Here is a 19,581-nt window from a genome sequence, read left to right on the forward strand (position 1 = left end):
ATGGACAACATAAAAGACTGGCCACAACAGAGGTCCCTCACCTAAACTCAATGGATGAGGAGCAGGAGCTGACAGAGCTGGCAGACAGGATGGAACAACTCTGTGTGCAGGAGAACAAAGATGAGGTGAAGATAAAAGGAGAGGAGAATACAAATAATGAAAGGAGGAAAAAAGAGACAAAATCAAGTACAGAGACAGGCAGAGAAGCAACATCTGAGGAAACAAGTGATGGCGACAGGTCCAGCACTTAGCCCTGATGCCAATAGATGCAGATCCTCTCTGTCTGATCTGGCTGTGATGAAAGAGCAGAAACATTCCACTGAGCATCACACATCACTGCTGACTGACAGTACAGTCTGTCTGAACTGTGAAGGAAATAGCAACATAGGTCAACAGGAAGGAGATGTTCCTTAAAGAGAGGAAACAGGTTGAGGAGAAGATGAGCAGATAGTACAGCATAGCACAATAGCTGAACATCTTAATATATGAAAACTGAGAAGAACTGAGCAAGTGCAAAACCAAAACAAGATGCAACTAGCCTGTAAGCCAAGATTTAACTGTACAGATTAGAAAGAGCAGAACAAGATTATAATGTGCAATCCTACTAACAGACTTCAACAGAATTCACCAACAATAGTCTTCAAACCTCCTGGTATCCGGACTTTGGAGAGTTTGCACAGTATTCCAGGATGGTTAAACCAACGGCTAGCCCTGCAGTCTCTCCAGATAAATGGTCTGTGTAACCTGATACAGTGTGTAGTTTTTTTAATTAGCTGAAAATGCTGTCAATATTGGAATTTTTTTAGGTGTAACTGCAAGAACAGACTGCTTTTCAGACACTTTGTCACAGTTTAGTGCCCCTTAACATTTCGTACTCTGTCGTTCTGTATTTGTCAGAAATTTACTCAGAATTACAACTAGGAGTCTGATGTAAATGGTTCCGTCCACTTGGCTTCTTGTAACAATATGATGTGAATATGGCATTCATTTTCAATGTTACAGGCCTTTAACTTCAAGTTTATCATATAATGTTGCCAGTTTATTTATAGGTGATGCAGTAGATCATTCACATTTGCAGATATAGATTCAGAAGATATTTTTTTCCTCAACTGATCATTATTGGAGACAGACATGCTCACTTCAGTCCTCATATTTGTTTAGTCTATGTATTAAACACCTGTCAGTTACATGTTAGTACAGCAGGCTCCACTTCTGCCATTTAAGTTGTGGTGGTTCACATTTGAATCAGATTAAGCCTAAAATTCTCCAATTCATTAAGCCAATGAAACAATATCTTAGTTACTATGTCTCTACAGAAAGGGCTTCCAAAACCAGACTAAGATCTCTAGGTAAGGTACGACTTCGCTTCCAGGTTATGCCCAACTGAGTTTGGTATGCTTTCAGCTTGAATTTTCAAAGAAAGAAAGTTTATATAGATCCAATATCAATATTGCAAATTGAGACCAGATACATATATATGATATTAGGTTTTGGTTGTCTGATGAATCATGAAAATTCTATGAAAATGTAAGATTGTTGATCGTTGCTTTACCAATACAATGCGCTTTTGACACTTTAAACTCTGTAATATAACCCAGCCAAACATCTCTAATACATCAGTATTTAATGCTGTCTTAACAAAAAAAATACAATATATTTGTCTGAATAAAGCCAAACATGACTGCCTCTCCGCTGGTATTCATATCCATCCGTTACTATTAGTAGTAATTCTATGTAATTTTACAAAATCAGTCACTTCTGAATATATTTGATTGCCTGCAGACCTGACAATCCCATTCACTGATTTGAATTTTGTAGTTTACAAGGGATAAGCAGTGGTTTACATGAAGGAACATGTACATCACATGTATGTGCATGCACTGCCCATTTCAAATACTCCCAATATTCAAATCTCGACTTTGACTAGATCATTCATTCTATTTATGCTTTTTGAATTATTTTGTGGTGGATTTGCTAGTGTGCTTACAGTTATTGTCCTGTTAAAATGTCCACAGTAAGTTGTTAATTCACAAACTACAGAAATCCAGTATGAAGACAAAGCATGAATGGATTGGTTCTACACATCACACACATTTGATGTGTCCTCTGTGTTGTTTCTGGGCGAAAATAAGATCTGAATGTGAGGGAAGCTTCTGTGATCACATGAATACTTTTTAAATTTTCAAAAACAATTATTTGTGATGCTTCTGGCCCAATCCTGAAGTGAGGTCTGCCCTGCTACTTCAGAGACTTTCAACAGTATCTGACCAACAAAGAAGAGCAACAAACTCTTCAGACGTCAGAAATACACAATTTATTGATTATTGTGGACAAACATGTTGGACAGAGCAATGTTTCTTTTAACAAAATGTTTAAGAGAAAAACATGTAAACCCTTTATTAGGTTCCAAAATCCGTTAAATCAAGTTACAGTAGATATACATGTATTCTCTACCTAAAGCAGTCCTAAAGTTCATAGGAAACTTAGGACAGCAAATGGAAATTAGCCCTGTGCTAAATGCAGCTTATTTACTGAAAACTTGTGTAAACTTATGAGATTGTACTTCATTAATATGCACTGTCCCATCCAAATAAATAAAGAAATGAAAATTAGGAAACACTTACGGTTTATTACATTAAATAGTGACAAAACAAGTCCATTAGAAAGCAACAACTGAACAAGTAACTGTAGACAATGTCAAATGAATCAGTGTGACTGCTTAAGAAGCACTAAGTATGATTCTTAAACACTTGGAGTTCTTTGTGTTTGTTTCAGTAACTCTTTAATGTAAAAAAAAAAACAAACTCAAATGGTTTATATGAAGCAGAGGGTCAGTGGAATGTCTCAATTGGTCTGAAGTTAGTTCTGGTTCCATCCTGGTGATAAGAATAAATAAATATACATTTTGGTAAAACTATTTAGTTGTTAAAAGCTATTAATGATGAGTTTTTCCCCTAATAAACACATATGAACTGAGCTGTGGTTGGGTACAAAGCCAAAAAGCTAAAAATAACAATCAGTGTAACAGATTTATTCACATCTTCATGATCTTGTCTTTAACAAGGGATGTCCTTCAGAATGTGCCTAACTGTATATTTGAGCATCAACGGTATGCTAAGATCTTGTCACGATTTTCTTCGTACTGGTGCAGCATATCCTCGAGGTTATGGTCAGCGGGAATCACCTGTGATCACACACAATTTTTCTCAGTATCCTTCTTAAAATATTACAAAACACATCAGATTTAAAGGCCAGCAGCTGCTATGAAAGATGAAAGATTTCAAAGTCACCATGACACTTGAACATTCAGTAACATCAGATGAAGTAAGGAAGGATAAAGTGCCTTTGGTCATAGCTCAGCAGAGCGCAGGATTGCTTTATGTGTAATTTGTGTGGTTGTGTGAGATTACTTGGACATATTGTGATTGTTTAGTATCTACAGAAATCAAAGCAGAGACCTGCCTGCATGTGAATAGTCACTCACCAAAACAGGAGCAGGAAGATGGAAGGAGGTACGCTTTAAAATCCAGTCCTCATACAGCTGGTGGATGGACTCCAGATACTCCTGGAGGGGACAAGGGCACATTTGGACATATATACATACACATATATGACCAATTCACAAAATGGTCATCTTCAGACTTCTCTAAAATCTATTTATTTATTTATCCTTTAGCCTGATTGACAGTTTTCATAGTCAATGCAATGAAATGTGCTCTTGAGTTGGTTTCATCCTCACCAATGGAATAACTTTCTCCTCCTCTCTGCACCTCTGCTTCACCCTCTCGTAGCAGGTCTGAGGAGACGTCTGCAGATAAACTGAAAATAGGAAAAAGTAACAGAATGCACATCAAAAAGGTGCTGCAGTTTCGAATGTGATTATTGGACAAATGTAAATGTTGAATTAAAGTTCATCTTGCTCTCATGTCTGAATAGTAAATTGCTCACTTCCTGGTACAGATGGGGGGAAATTAAAATGTTTTGATGAAGATACAATACAATACAATACAATGACTTTATTAATCCCCGAAGGGAAATTCAATTGTCTGGTTTCATCTGTTTACTTTTGAATTAAATAGTCCGATTGCTGATGGCAAGAAAGATTTTCTGAATCTTTCAGTCCTGCAGCACAGGGATAGGAGCCGTCCACCACCGATGTTTTGTTGGTCGCTGAGGCAGATGTGAAGTGGATGATCCAGGTTTGTCAAAATGGCCTCCATCTTTCTAAGTGCCTGTCTCTCCACCTCATCCTCCAGTGTGTTCAATCTGATTCCAACCACAGAGCCAGGTTTTTAATCAGTTTGTTCAGACGCCTTGCATCCTTGTTTTTTATACTGCCTCCCCAGCAGACTGCAGCATAAAACACAACACTTGCTACCACAGACTGATAAAACATCTACAGCGTCTTACTGCAGATGTCTAATGATTGGAGTCTTCTGAGGCAAAAAAGTCGGCTCTGGCCCTTTTTGTAGATGAAGTCTACATTTTTAGACCAGTCTAATTTATTATCAAGGTGGACACCTAAATATTTATACGATGTCACCACCTCGATGTCCACGCCACAAGTGTTCACTGGCTGAAAAGGGGGTTTGGATCTGTGGAAATCTATGATCATTTCCTTTGTCTTTGAGGCGTTGAGTAGCAGGCAGTTTTTGTGACTCCAGTCACTGAAGGCATTTATCAGATCCCTGTATTCAGCTTCATGTCCATTTCTGATACATGCCATGATAGCAGTGTCATCAGAGTATTTCTGAATGTGGCAGGACTCAGTGCTGTATTTGAAGTCTGATGTATACAGTGTGAACAGGAATGGAGCCAGGACTGTTCCTTGTGGAGCCCCAGTACTGCTCATTAATGTCCCAGAAACACAGTTCCCCAGCCTGACAAACTGTGGCCTTCCTGTCAGGTAATCTGTGATCCAAGAAACACAGGAAGGATCCACTCCCATCTCTTTGAGCTTGTCTTTGAGTATGGTAGGTTGGATGGATTTGAATGCGTTTGAAAAATCAAAGAACATGATTCTCACATAAACTCCAGGTTCCTCCAGATGAGACAGGGCACGGTGAAGTATGATGAGGATGGCATCATCCACTCCAATGTGTTCTTTGTATGCAAACTGCAGGGAATCGAGTTTGTCTTTGACCTCAAGCCTCAGTAGGAGTAGAATCAGCCGCTCCAGAGCTTTCATGTTGTGTGAGGTAAGGGCAATAGGTCTGTAGTCATTTAGTTCAGCCAGACATTTGATTTTTGGTACCGGTACAATACAGGATGTTTTCCACAGAGCAGGCACCTGCCCCAGCTGTAGACTCAGGTTGAAGATCCTGTGGAGAGGTTGACACAGTTGTGCAGCACAGTCTTTAAGCAGCCTTGGACACACACCATCTGGACCAGCTGCCTTCCCAGAGCAAAGTCTCCCAAGCTCCAACATCACCCCTGTCTCTGTGACAGAGAAGGGTACAGGTGCTAGAAGGGAAGTGGCTGCAGCTGTGGAGACGTGTAGGAGATGGAGGAGGAGAAGAAGAAGCTATAGTGGCTATAGCTTCAACTCATGTTGTACTTCTTTGAGCCGTTCTTTGTCATCGTCTCTAAAAGCTTGTTTTTTTCTGGTTGAGGACTGCCTTTATGTTGCTTGTGATCCAGGGTTTGTTATTGGGGAAAAAGCGAACAGTCTTTGCAGGTATGGCTGTGTTTCTACAGAAGTTGATGTACTCAGTAAAACAATCAACCTGTCTGTCAATGTTCATACTGCCCTCATCTGTTTCCAGAAGCACATTCTAGTCTGTTGATTCAAAGCAGCCCTTTAGAACAGTGGTTCCCAACCTGTGGAGTTGTAGTATGACCAGCAGGAGTCAGTTGCTGGCTGCAGTAAATTTGTTGAACATCTGTGTCTCTTCGCTGTTTGCAGCGGTTTTGCATTTTGCAGACTGTCCCTGTTCACTCGTCGCACAGCAGGCTGCTCATAGACACCAATGTCATTCCTGCAGCTCGAAAGACAGATACTTTTGATTGAACTGGGCTTGTAGCATATTGTCTACCTTACAATGGAAAAGAGGCATCGTTTGTTTAGACAACGTATATTTAATGAGTTATTGACACCGGAAGTCCGAATTTGTGAATATCTTTCCAACTTTACCAAACTGTGTTTTGTTTCCTGACGTCGCCGTAATTCGCTGGCTTCATGCTGTCATTTGTGAGCATTTCACCACAAATAACATAATTCTGTCTTGTCCTTTAATAAAACCAAATTTAAGGTAACTCTCGAGGTATAGCCGGAGTTTTTAGGTACTGATCAATCTTCACCCGTTTTGCGTTTTTCAGACACCATTTCCGTCAGTAATTTTCTAACTGCACACAAACTAATGAATCGGGATGAACTAGTGAGCCAAGCTGAAGAAAGCATGGAGAGAAGTTGAAAGGTCAAGGAGGTGTGGCCATCGAAGCAACAAAGGATTTTTGAAGAAAGACCAAATAAATGTGTTTTAAAAATGTTTTATAGGTAGACTTGTGATGACACAGTGAGTCTGTTACTCTGATTTTATCCAGAATGTAAAAATCTATCTTTATAACATCACAGCCTCAGAGCAGACAAAGCTTTGCGCACCCCCTCAATTCTCTGGCGCCCCCCCCCGGGGGGACGCAGACCCCAGGTTGGGAACCACTGCTTTAGAGCTTCACTAGCTTGAGGAGTCCATCTTCTGATTTTGACTTTAGTTGCAGGCTGTCTCAGCACACAAGGTTTGTAACAGGTCTGCAGATAAACCAAGTTATGATCTGACCTGCCCAGTGGTGCTAAGGCAGTAGCTCTGTAAGCTTCTTTAACATTGGCATACAGCTGGTCTAGGGTTTTATTTTCTCTGGTAGGGCAGTTAACAAACTGTGTAAATCCAGTCAGGTGAGAGGAGAGGCTGACATGATTGAAATCTCCTGATATTATTACAAGTGCCTCAGGATGTTGACTCTGTATCCTAGCAACAGTATCATGCAAAACATCACACGGAACTAAGTCAGTTGCCTTGGGTGGGATGTATACAAGTATTGTTATGATATGACTGAACTCCCTTGGAACATAATATGGCCGAAGGGCAACTGCCAACAGTTCAATATCTGGACAACACAATTTCTCCTAAACAGTTATATGTCAGGAGTTACACCATCTCTGGTTGACAAATAAAGCCAGACCCCCTCCTTTCTTCTTGCCACTAGCTTTAGTATCTCTGTCTGACCTTATGAGGGTGAAAGACAGGTAGATCCACAGTTGAGTCTGGGTTGTTTTGATTCAGCCACGTTTCAGTAAAACACAGGAGACTGCATTCATGGTATGTTTTGTCAGTCTTCACCAATGTCTCCAGCTCGTCACTTTCGTTTGGCAGAGAGTTGATGTTTCCCATGATGACTTATGGAAGAAAGGGCTTATATCTCCATTTTCTACCCTTCACCTTTGCACCAGCACGGCAACCACAAAAACACCTCAAGATGTCCACTGGAATTAGATGTTGCTGTCAAGATGTGTTCTGTCTCAATGAAAAAAGCTCCTCTCTTGAATAAACTCTTCTCCCAGCAGAAACCTCCATCAGCAGCCGACAAAACACGACAAAAATGTGAAAAAAATACAGCAAAAATTTAAAACAGTTGAGAGACACCAGACTTTGCAGCCACTTTCAGAGGCGCAGGTTCTGGAACTAGATGACAGTAGTATTACGTTCCATTTCTGTAGATGATCTATTGTATGATTTGCATAAAACGTCTGTCACTGGAATGTATTCAAGAACAGATTCAGACTATTTAATGTTGTGAAATGTGTCAACTGTTTTGAACAGAGCCCCTGTTTATCAAGATATTGTTCTGAACATACTTCTTATCAAGTAAACTTGAACTTCATAAAACGTTGCCTGTCTGTTTCCTGTCTACCAATTAAAGCCATATAATAGCATTATTTGTTTGTTCCACAATACTATAGTGCAAGATGTGTTTTTGAGGTAGAAATATATGCAAGCAGATGCTAGAGCGTTGGTGCTAAGCAATAAAAAGATGATTGTATGTTTGGCTAACATGAGCATGAACACATTAGATATCAACCACACAGGTGTATGAAAACACCACTACACTCTACCATACAGATAGATATTAGTTATAATACTAAAATCATTCACATTCAGAGTGTCTGTTAGTAACAAAACACTACAGCTACTGTATTTCTTATGTTTATCATAATCTGTACTAAATATGTGTCTGTGTTTTTGCTTTGGGCGTTCTCACCAATCAGATCAATAGGAATGGAAATGTTATTTGTGATCCAGTTAAACCACTCGCTGAGAACAGCGTAGTCCACCTCTGGCATTTTCCCACTGGAAAAGAGGAATAATTCATCAACAGGACATTACTTTTTACCATGTTTGTATACTATAAGGGACGGCAATATAAACCAAAGAATGCTCTAAATCTGCAAACAATAACTTTCTGTAGTGTTTATGATTCACTATATCTGTCTGTATTAGGTTGGTTTGGGCAAAACCACAGAATTTTATCACCAAGGTGATAAATTCAGTGTTGTGTTATAAAATTAGTAAACAATGGTAGAGGATCTAGCAGCCCCAGTTTGCAGTTTCCGAGTAAAAACAGCCTCACAGCATCATGTGAGCTGTTGTATCCTGGCTGAGTGCATCCCACCTCCAAGAGGTTTTAATATAGATTTCACCAGTCATGCAACAGAATTCATCAATCAAGTTTAGCTCCTTTCTAGCCAGATCCAGGTGCTTAAGTCTGAAATCACTGTTAATAGTACCTTCTGAAGAGATTCTCCACAAAGATGTACTTGGCACTGAAGATGGATCTCTCCATCATCCTGACAGGAGTTGACTGAAACCAACAAGAAACTTTTAGTGCATCCAGCTGATTTTCTCCTGAGGTTATATGACTGCATCGCCAGCCTTTAGCTGACCAATGCGTTTGTCTGGATTGTGGGCCAACACAGTACAGGGTGTCCTTAAAGTCTGGACACATAGAAATCTCATTAATTATTTATTTTTTTCCCTCCACAGATTAAATATGGCTTTGTGGAAAGAAGAAAGCGTTGAACTGGTACTTCTTCGTGGACGTGAAGGATGGACATATCGAAGGTAAGGGTTAGGGAAGTGATTTTTGGGGGCTAGCATGAATTTTAGCCATGACCAATTCTTTCGTTTCAGCTGACACATTTGGTCATCCAGAATGGTGTTCGTCCATGACACTGCCCAATTCTTTAAACTTATTAACTACCTTCGCCACTGTGAAAAGCCAAGTGGAATCCTCCTTAGATGGAGTGCATTAAATTCCTTTGCTATCTTTCAATATGTCCATCCCTCGCATCCACTGAGAAGTACCAGTACAATATAGTTAATGAGATTTCCTATGTGCCAAGACTTTAGGGACACTCTGTACAGCGTAACAACACACTAACTTTATTTTGTTCAGTGATTGCTCGTACACAAAGCACTACTTTAGAGGAAAGCAGGTGTGTCTCTAGAAAGTAGTACACTCACCATGGCTGACAGGTGTCTATCCAGCATGGTGAGTTGAACATACGTCTGCAGTGTGATACCCCAGCGCTGAGGATCCTGGTACATAAGAGCCTGTACGGACAGAACACATAGTTGAACACCCCAGCATAACAGAAATGCAGGGAATCAATTCAATTACGACCATAACTGGACATACTAAAACCAAACAGTGGACACATTTCCACAAAGTTTGATCTGGTTAATTAGAGCCACAAAGATGATACTGTTGGTGATCCTTCTGATTTCAATTCCCCTACTGGCCCAAAGTTCACTTGTACCAATATTGTAAAAATCAACCAGATGGATTGACATTAAACTTAAGGGTCTGCCAAAGAAATTTACCCAAAGTCCTCATGTGAGGTTTGCTGTAGTGGGGTGTTTGTTAGTATTCCGGTATACAGTGGGCTTACCAACACAAAGCGTGAGTCTGTGAAGTTAAGCCGACCCTGACAATTTAATGAGTAAAACATTTTATTAATTTTATTTAGACTCTTGGTGGGTTGGGTTGTTAGCACTATGAGAGTGGTTCAGGTCACTTGTGAGTCACTGACCCACCCAACCATCACGTGAATCATTAGGGTTCCCTGGGCAAAGGTGTGAGTGGATTAGGGCTGCAACTAACGATTATTTTAATAATCGATTAATTGGTCGATTATTTTTTTTGATTAATCGATGAATCGGATTAAAAAAACAACACATTTTTAATTTCTGCCGCTTTAATCAGAGAGAGAGAAGATTTGGACTGACAGAGCAAAAAAGATCATTGTAGCAAAGTATTCGTCTTCATGACTGCCTTTGCCAAACTGTGCCAACCTGAGCAGTGATGGATGAGCTTGGTAAGTGGATCCATGTGCACATCAGCAGTATTTACATTTACAGCAGTCTTAACTTCCACATCTTGCTGCATTTCCTTTGGCATGTTTGGTGAATTTGGCCAATGTTCCTTGTTCTTTGTCAGAAAGTCTGGCCCGTTGATCCAGTATTGACATTTAATAAATGTGTCTGCATTCATTCCTCTGGATGCATAGTCAGCAGCAAGCTGTCTCATTAACTTCTCAGAACAGAATGTGGCTTGGCTACCATTGTCCATAAATGCATAAGTCTCAATTGTCTTATTACTTTTCTTTACCTTGATGTAAACAGGTATGATTGACAAGGCACAGGTGTTGTTACCGGCCCCAGTAGCACCACATGTTCCACTTGAAACAAATGCTGGTTCACTTAAAGTGCCGTTTTCAGTTGCATGTTTCTGAGTGTTCTCAGCAGTTTCATCCTCTTGTGATATGGAGCGTGTTTGGGTGTCTCTTTGAGCAGTAGTCACAAACCATTCTCTTTTTACACTGTTTACTCAGGAGCCTCTGTGTTAAGCACACAAAGCACAGTCCTTTTCCTTTAAGGAATTCTACCCTTTCCTTTTAAGGCAGTTTTCTGATTTTGTAGCATTCAGCCAGTGTATGTTGTTTCTCATAGTAGATGACTTCTGGAAGGCATTATTTTCTGGTGACCTTTCCTTTACAATAGGTGCTGCACTTGTGGCAAATGTGCTTCCTTCTGGTCTAGATGCCCCACTTGTTCTGACAGTGAAGTAGGCCTTTCTCCTGTCATCAGACTCTTTAATGTCACCAAACGGTGGCTCTAATGCTATCTTAGCTTGTCTGTTGACAAATCTGACAAGGTCATGAAACTTTTCCCTTCTTCCGCTCATCTCTTGGATGTCAAAGGCAGAAACTCTCCACATTTTTCTCAGTTTGTATGGGAGTTTGGCTACAATGGCTCTCAGGTTAGTGTGATTGTCTAATTCTTCAAGCTCATCAATGTCTTGCATTGCATTGTTACAGCCACTGAGAAACAAGGAGAAACTGTTCAGTGCCTTAGCATCATCTGACTTTATCTTTGGCCAGTTGAATGCCTTGTTCATGTAGGCAGTTGCTATTTTAATTTCATTTCCACAGTGATACTTTAATAGCTTCATTGCCTCTTCAAAGCCTTGCTGAGAACTTGTGTGTTGGCAGCTTCTGACAAGATCTCTGGGTTCACCTCTGGTGAACTGTTCTAGATAATATAATCTGTCACTGTCACTTTCAGTCTTTTCATAGATTGTGTGTTCAAATGCCCTCACAAATGGTTTAAACTCCAGTGGGACATCACTGAAAACAGGAATGTCTCTTTGGGGCAAATGTGATAGTCTCTGTTGTTTAACTAGCACCTCAGTTATGTCATTCTGTTTTAGCATTACTTCACACAGGTTTATTTGGGCCTTTTCATCGGCTTGCTGCATGTCATTCTCTTGCTTCACTTGGAAATTGTATAGTTTGTGTGATCGTTCATAAGAGTCTGAGTGGTCATTATTATCTAATGGAGGTGAACTCCTTTGGTGACTGTATGCTGAACTTGCAGCAAGGAAATGTTCACCTTCATTTATACCTTCTTCACTCTCAAATTCTTCCAATACCTTTATTTTGGCAGTGGAAGCAGCAATGGCTGTCTCTAACTCAAGCTGTTCTTTTTTAGCCTTTATTCTGCATTCTTCCATTTCCAGCTCTTGCTTCTTTTTTAAGGCTGCTGCTCGTGCGATCAAGGCTGCTCTCTCTGCTTCTTCCTTGTGGCGTGTGGATGATGCAGATGAAACTCGGGATGCTCTAGATGAGCGGTTACTAACCGCACCTCCACTGACACAGGAGCCTGACTTCCTTCTCACTGGTCCAGTAGCCATAGATGCACTATCCTCTGGGCGTACATCATCTTGCTATTGTTGCCTTGACACAATTGTCCACTTTTCAACTTCAGCCATAAAGCTACTGAAGTTCTCTCTTTTAGGTACAAACCAAAATGTTTGATCAGCATTTTTCTCATTAGGCAGCAACCTAAGAACATCATCGTTTGACTGAATGAACTCATCTAGGAGTTTTGAGCATTCATTTAAATGTTCAGCAACAATGTCTGGATCTTCGTTATTTTTCATCAAAGCATTGATCTTGTTTGTTTGTAATGTCAGTTGTGAGAGTTTTACTCTTCTTACATTTACTTGTCTGGTTATTTGTTCTTCCAGACCCTTTTCTGTATACTTTACTGCCCTCTTGTGACCAATGCCGGTACTGCTGCTTTGGTCCTCTTGCCTGGTTTCAAGCGTACCGTCGTCCGCCATGTCTCCTTTGCAGCTTAACGTTCAGCACGCGTTCTTGACATGAGATGGTCTATAACACAAAGCACTTGGCGCTTCCATTTGCAGTGTCATCTTCTGAAGACCAAAACATCTTTGTTGTGTCATTTTACGAAGGGCTGCGCACTCAGCTTTTAGATTTTAATCTTGACGTGAGGCGGCGTGACGATAGTGCTTCTTTCTTGTGTCGTATTTGTCACGTCGTAGTTGTTTCTCATTACATTCACTTTAACCAGGCACTTACACTATATTGCCAAAAGTATTCGCTCACCTGCCTTGACTCGCATATGAACGTAAGTGACATCCCATTCCTAATCCATAGGGTTCAATATGACGTCGGTCCACCCTTTGCAGCTGTAACAGCTTCAACTCTTCTGGGAAGGCTGTCCACAAGGTTTAGGAGTGTGTTTGTGGGAACTTTTCACCATTCTTCCAGAAGCGCATTTGTGAGGTCACACACTGATGTTGGACGAGAAGGTCTGGCTCCCAGTCTCCGCTCTAATTCATCCCAAAGGTGTTCTATCGGGTTGAGGTCAGGACTCTGTGCAGGCCAGTCAAGTTCATCCACACCAGACTCTGTCATCCATGTCTTTATGGACCTTGCTTTGTGCACTGGTGCACAGTCATGTTGGAAGAGGAAGCGGCCAGCTCAGCTCCAAACTGTTCCCACAAAGTTGGGAGCATGGAATTGTCCAAAATGTCTTGGTATGCTGAAGCATTCAGAGTTCCTTTCACTGGTACTAAGGGGCCAAGCCCAGCTCCTGAAAAACAACCCCACACCATAATCCCCCCTCCACCAAAGTTTACACTTGGCATAGTGCAGTCTGACAAGTATCGTTCTCCTGGCAACCGCCAAACCCAGACTCGTCCATCAGATTGCCAGATGGAGAAGCGCGATTCATCACTCCAGAGAAGGCGTCTCCACTGCTCTAGAGTCCAGTGGCAGCGTGCTTTACACCACTGCATCCCACGCTTTGCATTGCACTTCACCAAGTGCAATGGCTTGGATGCAGCTGCTCGGCCTTGGAAACCCATTCCATGAAGGTCTCTGCTGAAGCACTGTTCTTGAGCTAATCTGAAGGCCACATGAAGTTTGAAGGTCTGCAGCGATTGACTCTGCAGAAAGTTGGTGACCTCTTCGCACTATGCACCTCAGCATCCGCTGACCCCGCTCTGTCAGTTTACGTGGCCTACCACTTGGTGGCTGAGTTGCTGTCGTTCTCACACACTTTCACTTTCTTATAATACAGCTGACAGTTGACTGTGGAATATTTAGGAGCGAGGAAATATCATGACTGGATTTGTTGCACAGGTGACATCCTATCACAGTTCCACGCCGGAATTCACTGAGCTCCTGAGAGCGACCCATTCTTTCACAAATGTTTGTAAAAGCAGTCTGCATGCCTAGGTGCTTGATTTTATACACCTGTGGCCATGGAAGTGATTGGAACACCTGATTCTGATTATTTGGATGGGTGAGCGAATACTTTTGGCAATATAGTGTATCTTCGTGCTTCATGCAGTCTTTACCATTTACTGCGACTTCATGACGATGCAGTTGTCTCATTAGTGAGCCTGGTAGTTTTACTTAATGTAGTGGTTATCTTAAGTTCTGTAGCTCTTTCCTCAATTCTTTTCTCTTTCTTGTTTCCATAATCACTTCAAGAGCGAGGGGCGAGATATCGTTTTAAGCGCTTTATAAAGCAACATCATCACAAGAACCAAGATAATGATGACAATGATAATGACAACGGTAAAACTACCGTGTTGCTCCGCTCCCGCTCGTTTACTGAAAACAAAAACATAACTTCTGGCCACGTTCTTCTTCGTGGCTGCATGTACAAGTCTACGGAAGGATAATAATTAAGTCGAACACTTTGACCATCTCAATTTACAAAAATCTTCATTTCAGCACCGAAGATGATAATTTCTTAAATTATAATAGGATTGCAAAAATGGCGCTTACACATTGACTGTACAAAAAAGACAGGTAATAGCCACTGCGATGTCACCCATTGGTTTGCTGTGGACAACTTTTAAAGCCTTTAGTTTGGCATTTGGCCATTGTTATTTGCTCTGTTGAAAACAGATGCAGAACTCAAGAACATTGCACAGTGATATGCTAAAAACATTTCAATCACAATGTAGCCTCACTCTAAACATACCCTACTTTATCTTATTTTTACTCCATCTGGGACCTGCCTACCCTGTAATGAATGCAAAAAAATGTTGAACTCCATTTTAGATAATTCTTTAATCCATGCAATCATGTCGGCACTTCTGCTATTTTTAATAATGAATTTTAAATTGTAAATCATTTCGTTAATTTAATATTTTAAATGTGTGTTTCTCTGAACATAGAATTACCACTATATGAACTGTGCTTTACAAATGAAGCTGCCTTACCCTGCCTTGCTATTCAACAAAATGAATATTATGCTATCTTCAAAAAGTCTTAAAACTAGCAATTGAGACCATGAACTCACTTGTAAAATGTTTACTGAGGCAACAAATCTTGAGAAAAGTATGAAAATTTTCTCATAGACTTCTATACAACCAGACCATTTTTCATGACCAACGAAGTTGCCCTGTGCTGGCCCACTAGAAAGAATTCAGGCTTAAGACACCTCTGCACTGACCAAAGTCCATTGCTTGTGTACAATCTATGACACCACCTCCTCTGTTTAGTGATGGTCATTCCAGTCAGACATAAATGGCTTCTTTCACTTCTCCTTTCAATTCTGGTCAAAATATTGTAATATTCTGCTGGTGTGAAATAATCACACTTCCAGTGGCTGAGCCTTCACGTTTATTCACTAAAGCACAGTTACAGAATGGGCTACTGTTCTGGCCGTAACCCATGCCAGCTCAACCTTACCAGCCTCAGTTTCAACCGAGAAGAGGCAGAACACACACATTAACTTCCCTAAACTTGCCTAAAAGTCCCTTGTGACCGACAGCTATCAGTCAGCGTGCACTCTGTCTTAAAGGCACAGAACATGATTAACTCAGAACATTACACTGCTCCCCCCTGACAAAAAGTCCCTCATCCCCGAGGGGACAACAATATCTTTGAGACGTACAGGCAGCTGTCTTTGTCTCCTCGGCTGAACACTGTCTCTTGTGAACGGTGGGTCAGGAGCCAAGTGAACATCTAAGGATGGAGACTGGGGTTGGGGGTCACGGGGTGCCTGTGGGGGTGTGTTAGGTGCTGTACAGGCAGGTGTACTGTCACTACAGGCCAGCGGGGTGACAGCTGGGTCAGGACCGCTTTGGAACGCAGGGAGGAAATTCCCTCCGTAGGGAGCTAATCTGTCTCTGTGTAGGGCCACTTTTCTTCCTCTCGGTGGCACCTGGACCCTATAGACCACCTCCCCAACTCTTTCCAAAACTGGACAAGGCCCTTCCCAGTGACAGTCTAGTTTAGGACAGCGACCTCTCTTCCTTTTTGGGCTGTAGACCCAAACAAGCTCACCAGCCTGAAAATGTCTTCCTCTACTTTTCAGGTCATAATTCCTTTTCTGTCTTATGCCTGCCTTTCCTAGTTGCTCCCTCATGAAGTTGTGAGCTGTCTCCAACCGGTCCTGCAGCTTAGTCCTGGCCGGGGGGTGCTTCTGGAGCATCGGGGGGCCTTCCAAACGCTAGCTCAGGAGGAGTCTGAATCTCTCACCCCAGCATAAGCAGAGCAGGAGTGCACATAGTGGAATCTTGCACTGCTGATCTATATGCCATTAGAATGAGAGGGAGGTGGACATCCCAGTCACGCTGATGGTCAGCTGAGAGAATTGCCATTTGCTGAGCAAGAGTCCTGTTAAATCTTTCTACTAACCCATCACTTTGAGGGTGCAGGGGAGTTGTGCGTGTTTTCTGCATGTCCAGACGTTCACACAGGGCTGCGAATACCTTTGATTCGAAATTTCTCCCCGGTCACTGTGTATAGTCTCTGCTGTACCAAATCTGCTCAGCATGCCCTCTACTAGTGCATCACTGTCTCTGCTTCTTGGTCTGGTATGGCATAGGCCTCTGGCCATTTTGTAAAGTAGTCCATAGCAGCAAGCACATAATGATTCCCTCTCTCTGTTTGAGGAAATGGGCCCATGATGTCAATAGCTATTCTCTCCATTGGCCCTCCTGAGCACTGCTGTTGGAGCTGGGCACGTGACTGGTCCGGTGGCCCCTTGTGGGCAGCACAAGTATCGCAACACCAACAATAGTCCTCCACATCCCTTCTGTGCTGGCCCCAGTAGAACCCTTGGCGAAGGCGGCGGAGTGTTTTTGTCATACCAAAGTGTCCCACCCCTGTGCTCCCATGGCAGGACTTTATGACTGACTCTCTCAATTCCTTTGGCACCACAGTCTGCCACTTTTCCTCGTCAGTACCTGGCTCCTTCCAGGCCCGCTGCAGCACACTGTCTTTTAACCTCAGTGAGGAAAACTTAGACCACAGCCCCTTTGAGGTGATGGAGAGCCCCATGACCTTCTCCAATGCTGGTCTCCGCCCCTCTGCCAACCACTGCATCACAGGTTGCATGTCAATGTCTTGCTCCTGCTGCAACCTCCACTCAGCAGCATCTCTCACCTGTAATGCTCCACAGAAAAGTTGGGCTGTATTGTCCTTCTGGCTGAGCTCCTCTTCTCTCGTCTCCTTCTTTTTATAGTAGTTGCAGTCCAACTTTGCACAAGGTCGGCGGGACAACGTGTCGGCGTTAGTGTGCTGCGCTCCTGCTCTGTGAACCACAGCGAAGTCATATGACTGTAGTTCCTCTAGCCAGCAAGCCAACTGTCCCTCAGGTTCTTTAAATGACATTAACTGTAATGCAACGTGGTCTGACCTGACTGTGAAGTGAACCCCACACAGGTAATATTTAAAGTGTCTTATTGCCCAAACCACTGCCAGGAGTTCCCATCTGGTGACACAGTACCTGCGCTCGCTCTTGTTCAACACCCGGCTGAAGTAGGCGACGACCTTCTCCCCATCTGGCCTGATCTGGGACAGCACAGCTCCTATTCCAACATTGCTGGTGTCTGTGTCGAGTACAAAAGGTAGTGCAGGATCAGCGGGAGAGCGCACAGGGGCCTCTGTCAGTCCCTGCTTTAAGGTGGAAAAAGCCTGCTGACACCCTTGTGTTCAGTGAAATGGTCTGTCTTTCTGAAGAAGTTGGAGAAGTGGGGCTCCGATGGATGAAAAATTCCTCACATATTTCCTGTAGTATGAGGCTAGCCCTAAGAAACTCTTCAGTTGTGTCTGGTTAGATGGGGAGGGCCAGCGTTTTATCGCCTCAGTTTTTTCACTCAGTGTGCTGATTCCCCCCACCCCCAGCTTGTAGCCCAGGAACTCCACCTCTTTCTTCATGAAATCACTTTTATCTGGGTGTAATTTCAGGCCAGCCTTAGCTATTTTGGTCAACACTTGTCGCAGTGACTCCAACGCAGAGTCAAAAGAACTGCCATGGACCAAGAGGTCATCCAGGTACACCAAGCACCCGCTGCGAGGGACACCAGCGAGTACTTTATCCATCAGCCTTTTGAGGGTGGCAGGTGCATTGCAGAGGCCAAAGCTTATGACCTTGAACTGCCAGAGCCCTCGGTTTGTGCAGAATGCTGTTTTACGTCTCGCCTCTGGGGCTAGGGGCACCTGCTAATAGCTGCTCCGTAAATCCAACATCGAAAACCAGGAAGAGCCACCCACTGAACCAAGGCAGTCATCCACTCTTGGAATCAGGTAGGAGTCTTTTTTTGTGACTTTGTTCAACGGTCTGTAATCCACACAGAACCGCATCCATGGGCTCTTTTTCCGTGGCACCATGACAACAGCTGCGGCCCAGGGGCTGTCTGAAGGCTCAATAATACCTGTTCTCAGCATCTCTTCCAGCTCTTTGTCTGCAGCTTCCTGGTGTGCCACTGGGAGCCGGTGGGGGCGCACTTTTATAGGTTGGGCATCCACAGTGTTAATTTCATGCTGGACAAGGTGTGTGAGGCCCACTTCGTTCTCACTAAGGGCAAAAATGTCTTTGAAATCCAGCAGAGTCTGCCATAACTCCTCCTGCTGGTACTGGTTTAGTCCATCACAGTTTTGGCCCAGATGTTTTTTTTTAAGGCTGACAGCCTCTCGTACTCCCTTAGTGTTTCTTGCCCTGTTTTGTGGTCTGTGGGTGGTGGCTGTAGCAGCATTGGGGGAAGATTTGGTGCCGGGTGGCTGTCATCCACTGTGTTTGCTGACTGCACCTGCGGGACCACAGCTGAGGTAGGAGGAATGAGCTGTACACAGTGTCCTCCGGGCAGTGTCAGAAGCCCTCTGCCCAGGTCCAATACACACTTAATGGCCTTCAGAAAATCCAGCCCCAGTATACATGCATCTTGCACTCTGGCCACCCATGCATTAACTAAAACAGTCAGGTCGCCCACTTTGAACTGAAGGCTAATTTTTCCATTTATAGGAGCCAAGGTGCCGGTCACTGTTCTCAGTTTTACAGACATCGGTTCTACCCGCACTCCCGCTGGAATTATGTCAGGTCTCACTATGGTTGCATCGGAGCCTGTGTCCACTAGGGCAATGCATCCCACCCCAGCCACTTTGACAGAAACATGGCAAAAATCTCCCACATGTGTCCACCCCCACAGTCACCTCATTTCCTTCAGCAGTTGGTTGGTCCAACTCCAACTCCTCCATCTCCTTATGTAGCCGCCATTGGAAGACACGGGGACGTGCTTTGCGGGCCCGCGTCGTCCCAATTACATGGGCCCATGGTCGTTTCCCTGTGCTGGGTTGATGTTGGGGCACTGTCTAAGGAGATGCCCTGGTTGTCCGCATCTCCAGCAGTTCATCGAGCGGCAGCGAGGTCTCACATCTTTGCCGCGGTGGGGCGATTGCATAGTAGCAGCTCT

General features: G+C 43.0%; 2 protein-coding genes across 3 annotated transcripts in view; one reads left to right on the forward strand and one right to left on the reverse strand.

Annotated features, from left to right (window-relative positions):
• The window catches only part of si:ch211-189a15.5 (uncharacterized), a 38,882-nt gene that overhangs the window by 11,884 nt on the left and 7,417 nt on the right, over positions 1–19,581 (forward strand). Inside the window, exons 6-7 of one of the 2 annotated variants that reach the window (XM_055018575.1) lie at positions 1–125; positions 9,039–9,116. In XM_055018575.1, the coding sequence (XP_054874550.1) occupies positions 1–125; positions 9,039–9,074 (161 nt within the window). In that variant the 3' untranslated portion in view covers positions 9,075–9,116. Of the gene's footprint in view, positions 3,186–9,038; positions 9,117–19,581 lie in introns of those variants that run through there. The other variant, XM_023262833.3, reaches the window with a different exon arrangement.
• Positions 2,610–19,581, reverse strand: part of tk2 (thymidine kinase 2) — a 25,586-nt gene continuing 8,614 nt past the window's right edge. The window contains exons 5-10 of the mRNA XM_023262819.3: positions 9,519–9,608; positions 8,783–8,856; positions 8,257–8,345; positions 3,740–3,819; positions 3,485–3,565; positions 2,610–3,184 (exon numbers count right to left, since the gene is read on the reverse strand). Of these exons, the coding sequence (XP_023118587.1) occupies positions 3,104–3,184; positions 3,485–3,565; positions 3,740–3,819; positions 8,257–8,345; positions 8,783–8,856; positions 9,519–9,608 (495 nt within the window). The 3' untranslated portion in view covers positions 2,610–3,103. The remainder of the gene's footprint in view (positions 3,185–3,484; positions 3,566–3,739; positions 3,820–8,256; positions 8,346–8,782; positions 8,857–9,518; positions 9,609–19,581) is intronic.

This window comes from Amphiprion ocellaris, chromosome 16, assembly GCF_022539595.1.
Source record: "Amphiprion ocellaris isolate individual 3 ecotype Okinawa chromosome 16, ASM2253959v1, whole genome shotgun sequence".
NCBI classification, from domain to species: Eukaryota; Metazoa; Chordata; class Actinopteri; family Pomacentridae; genus Amphiprion; species Amphiprion ocellaris.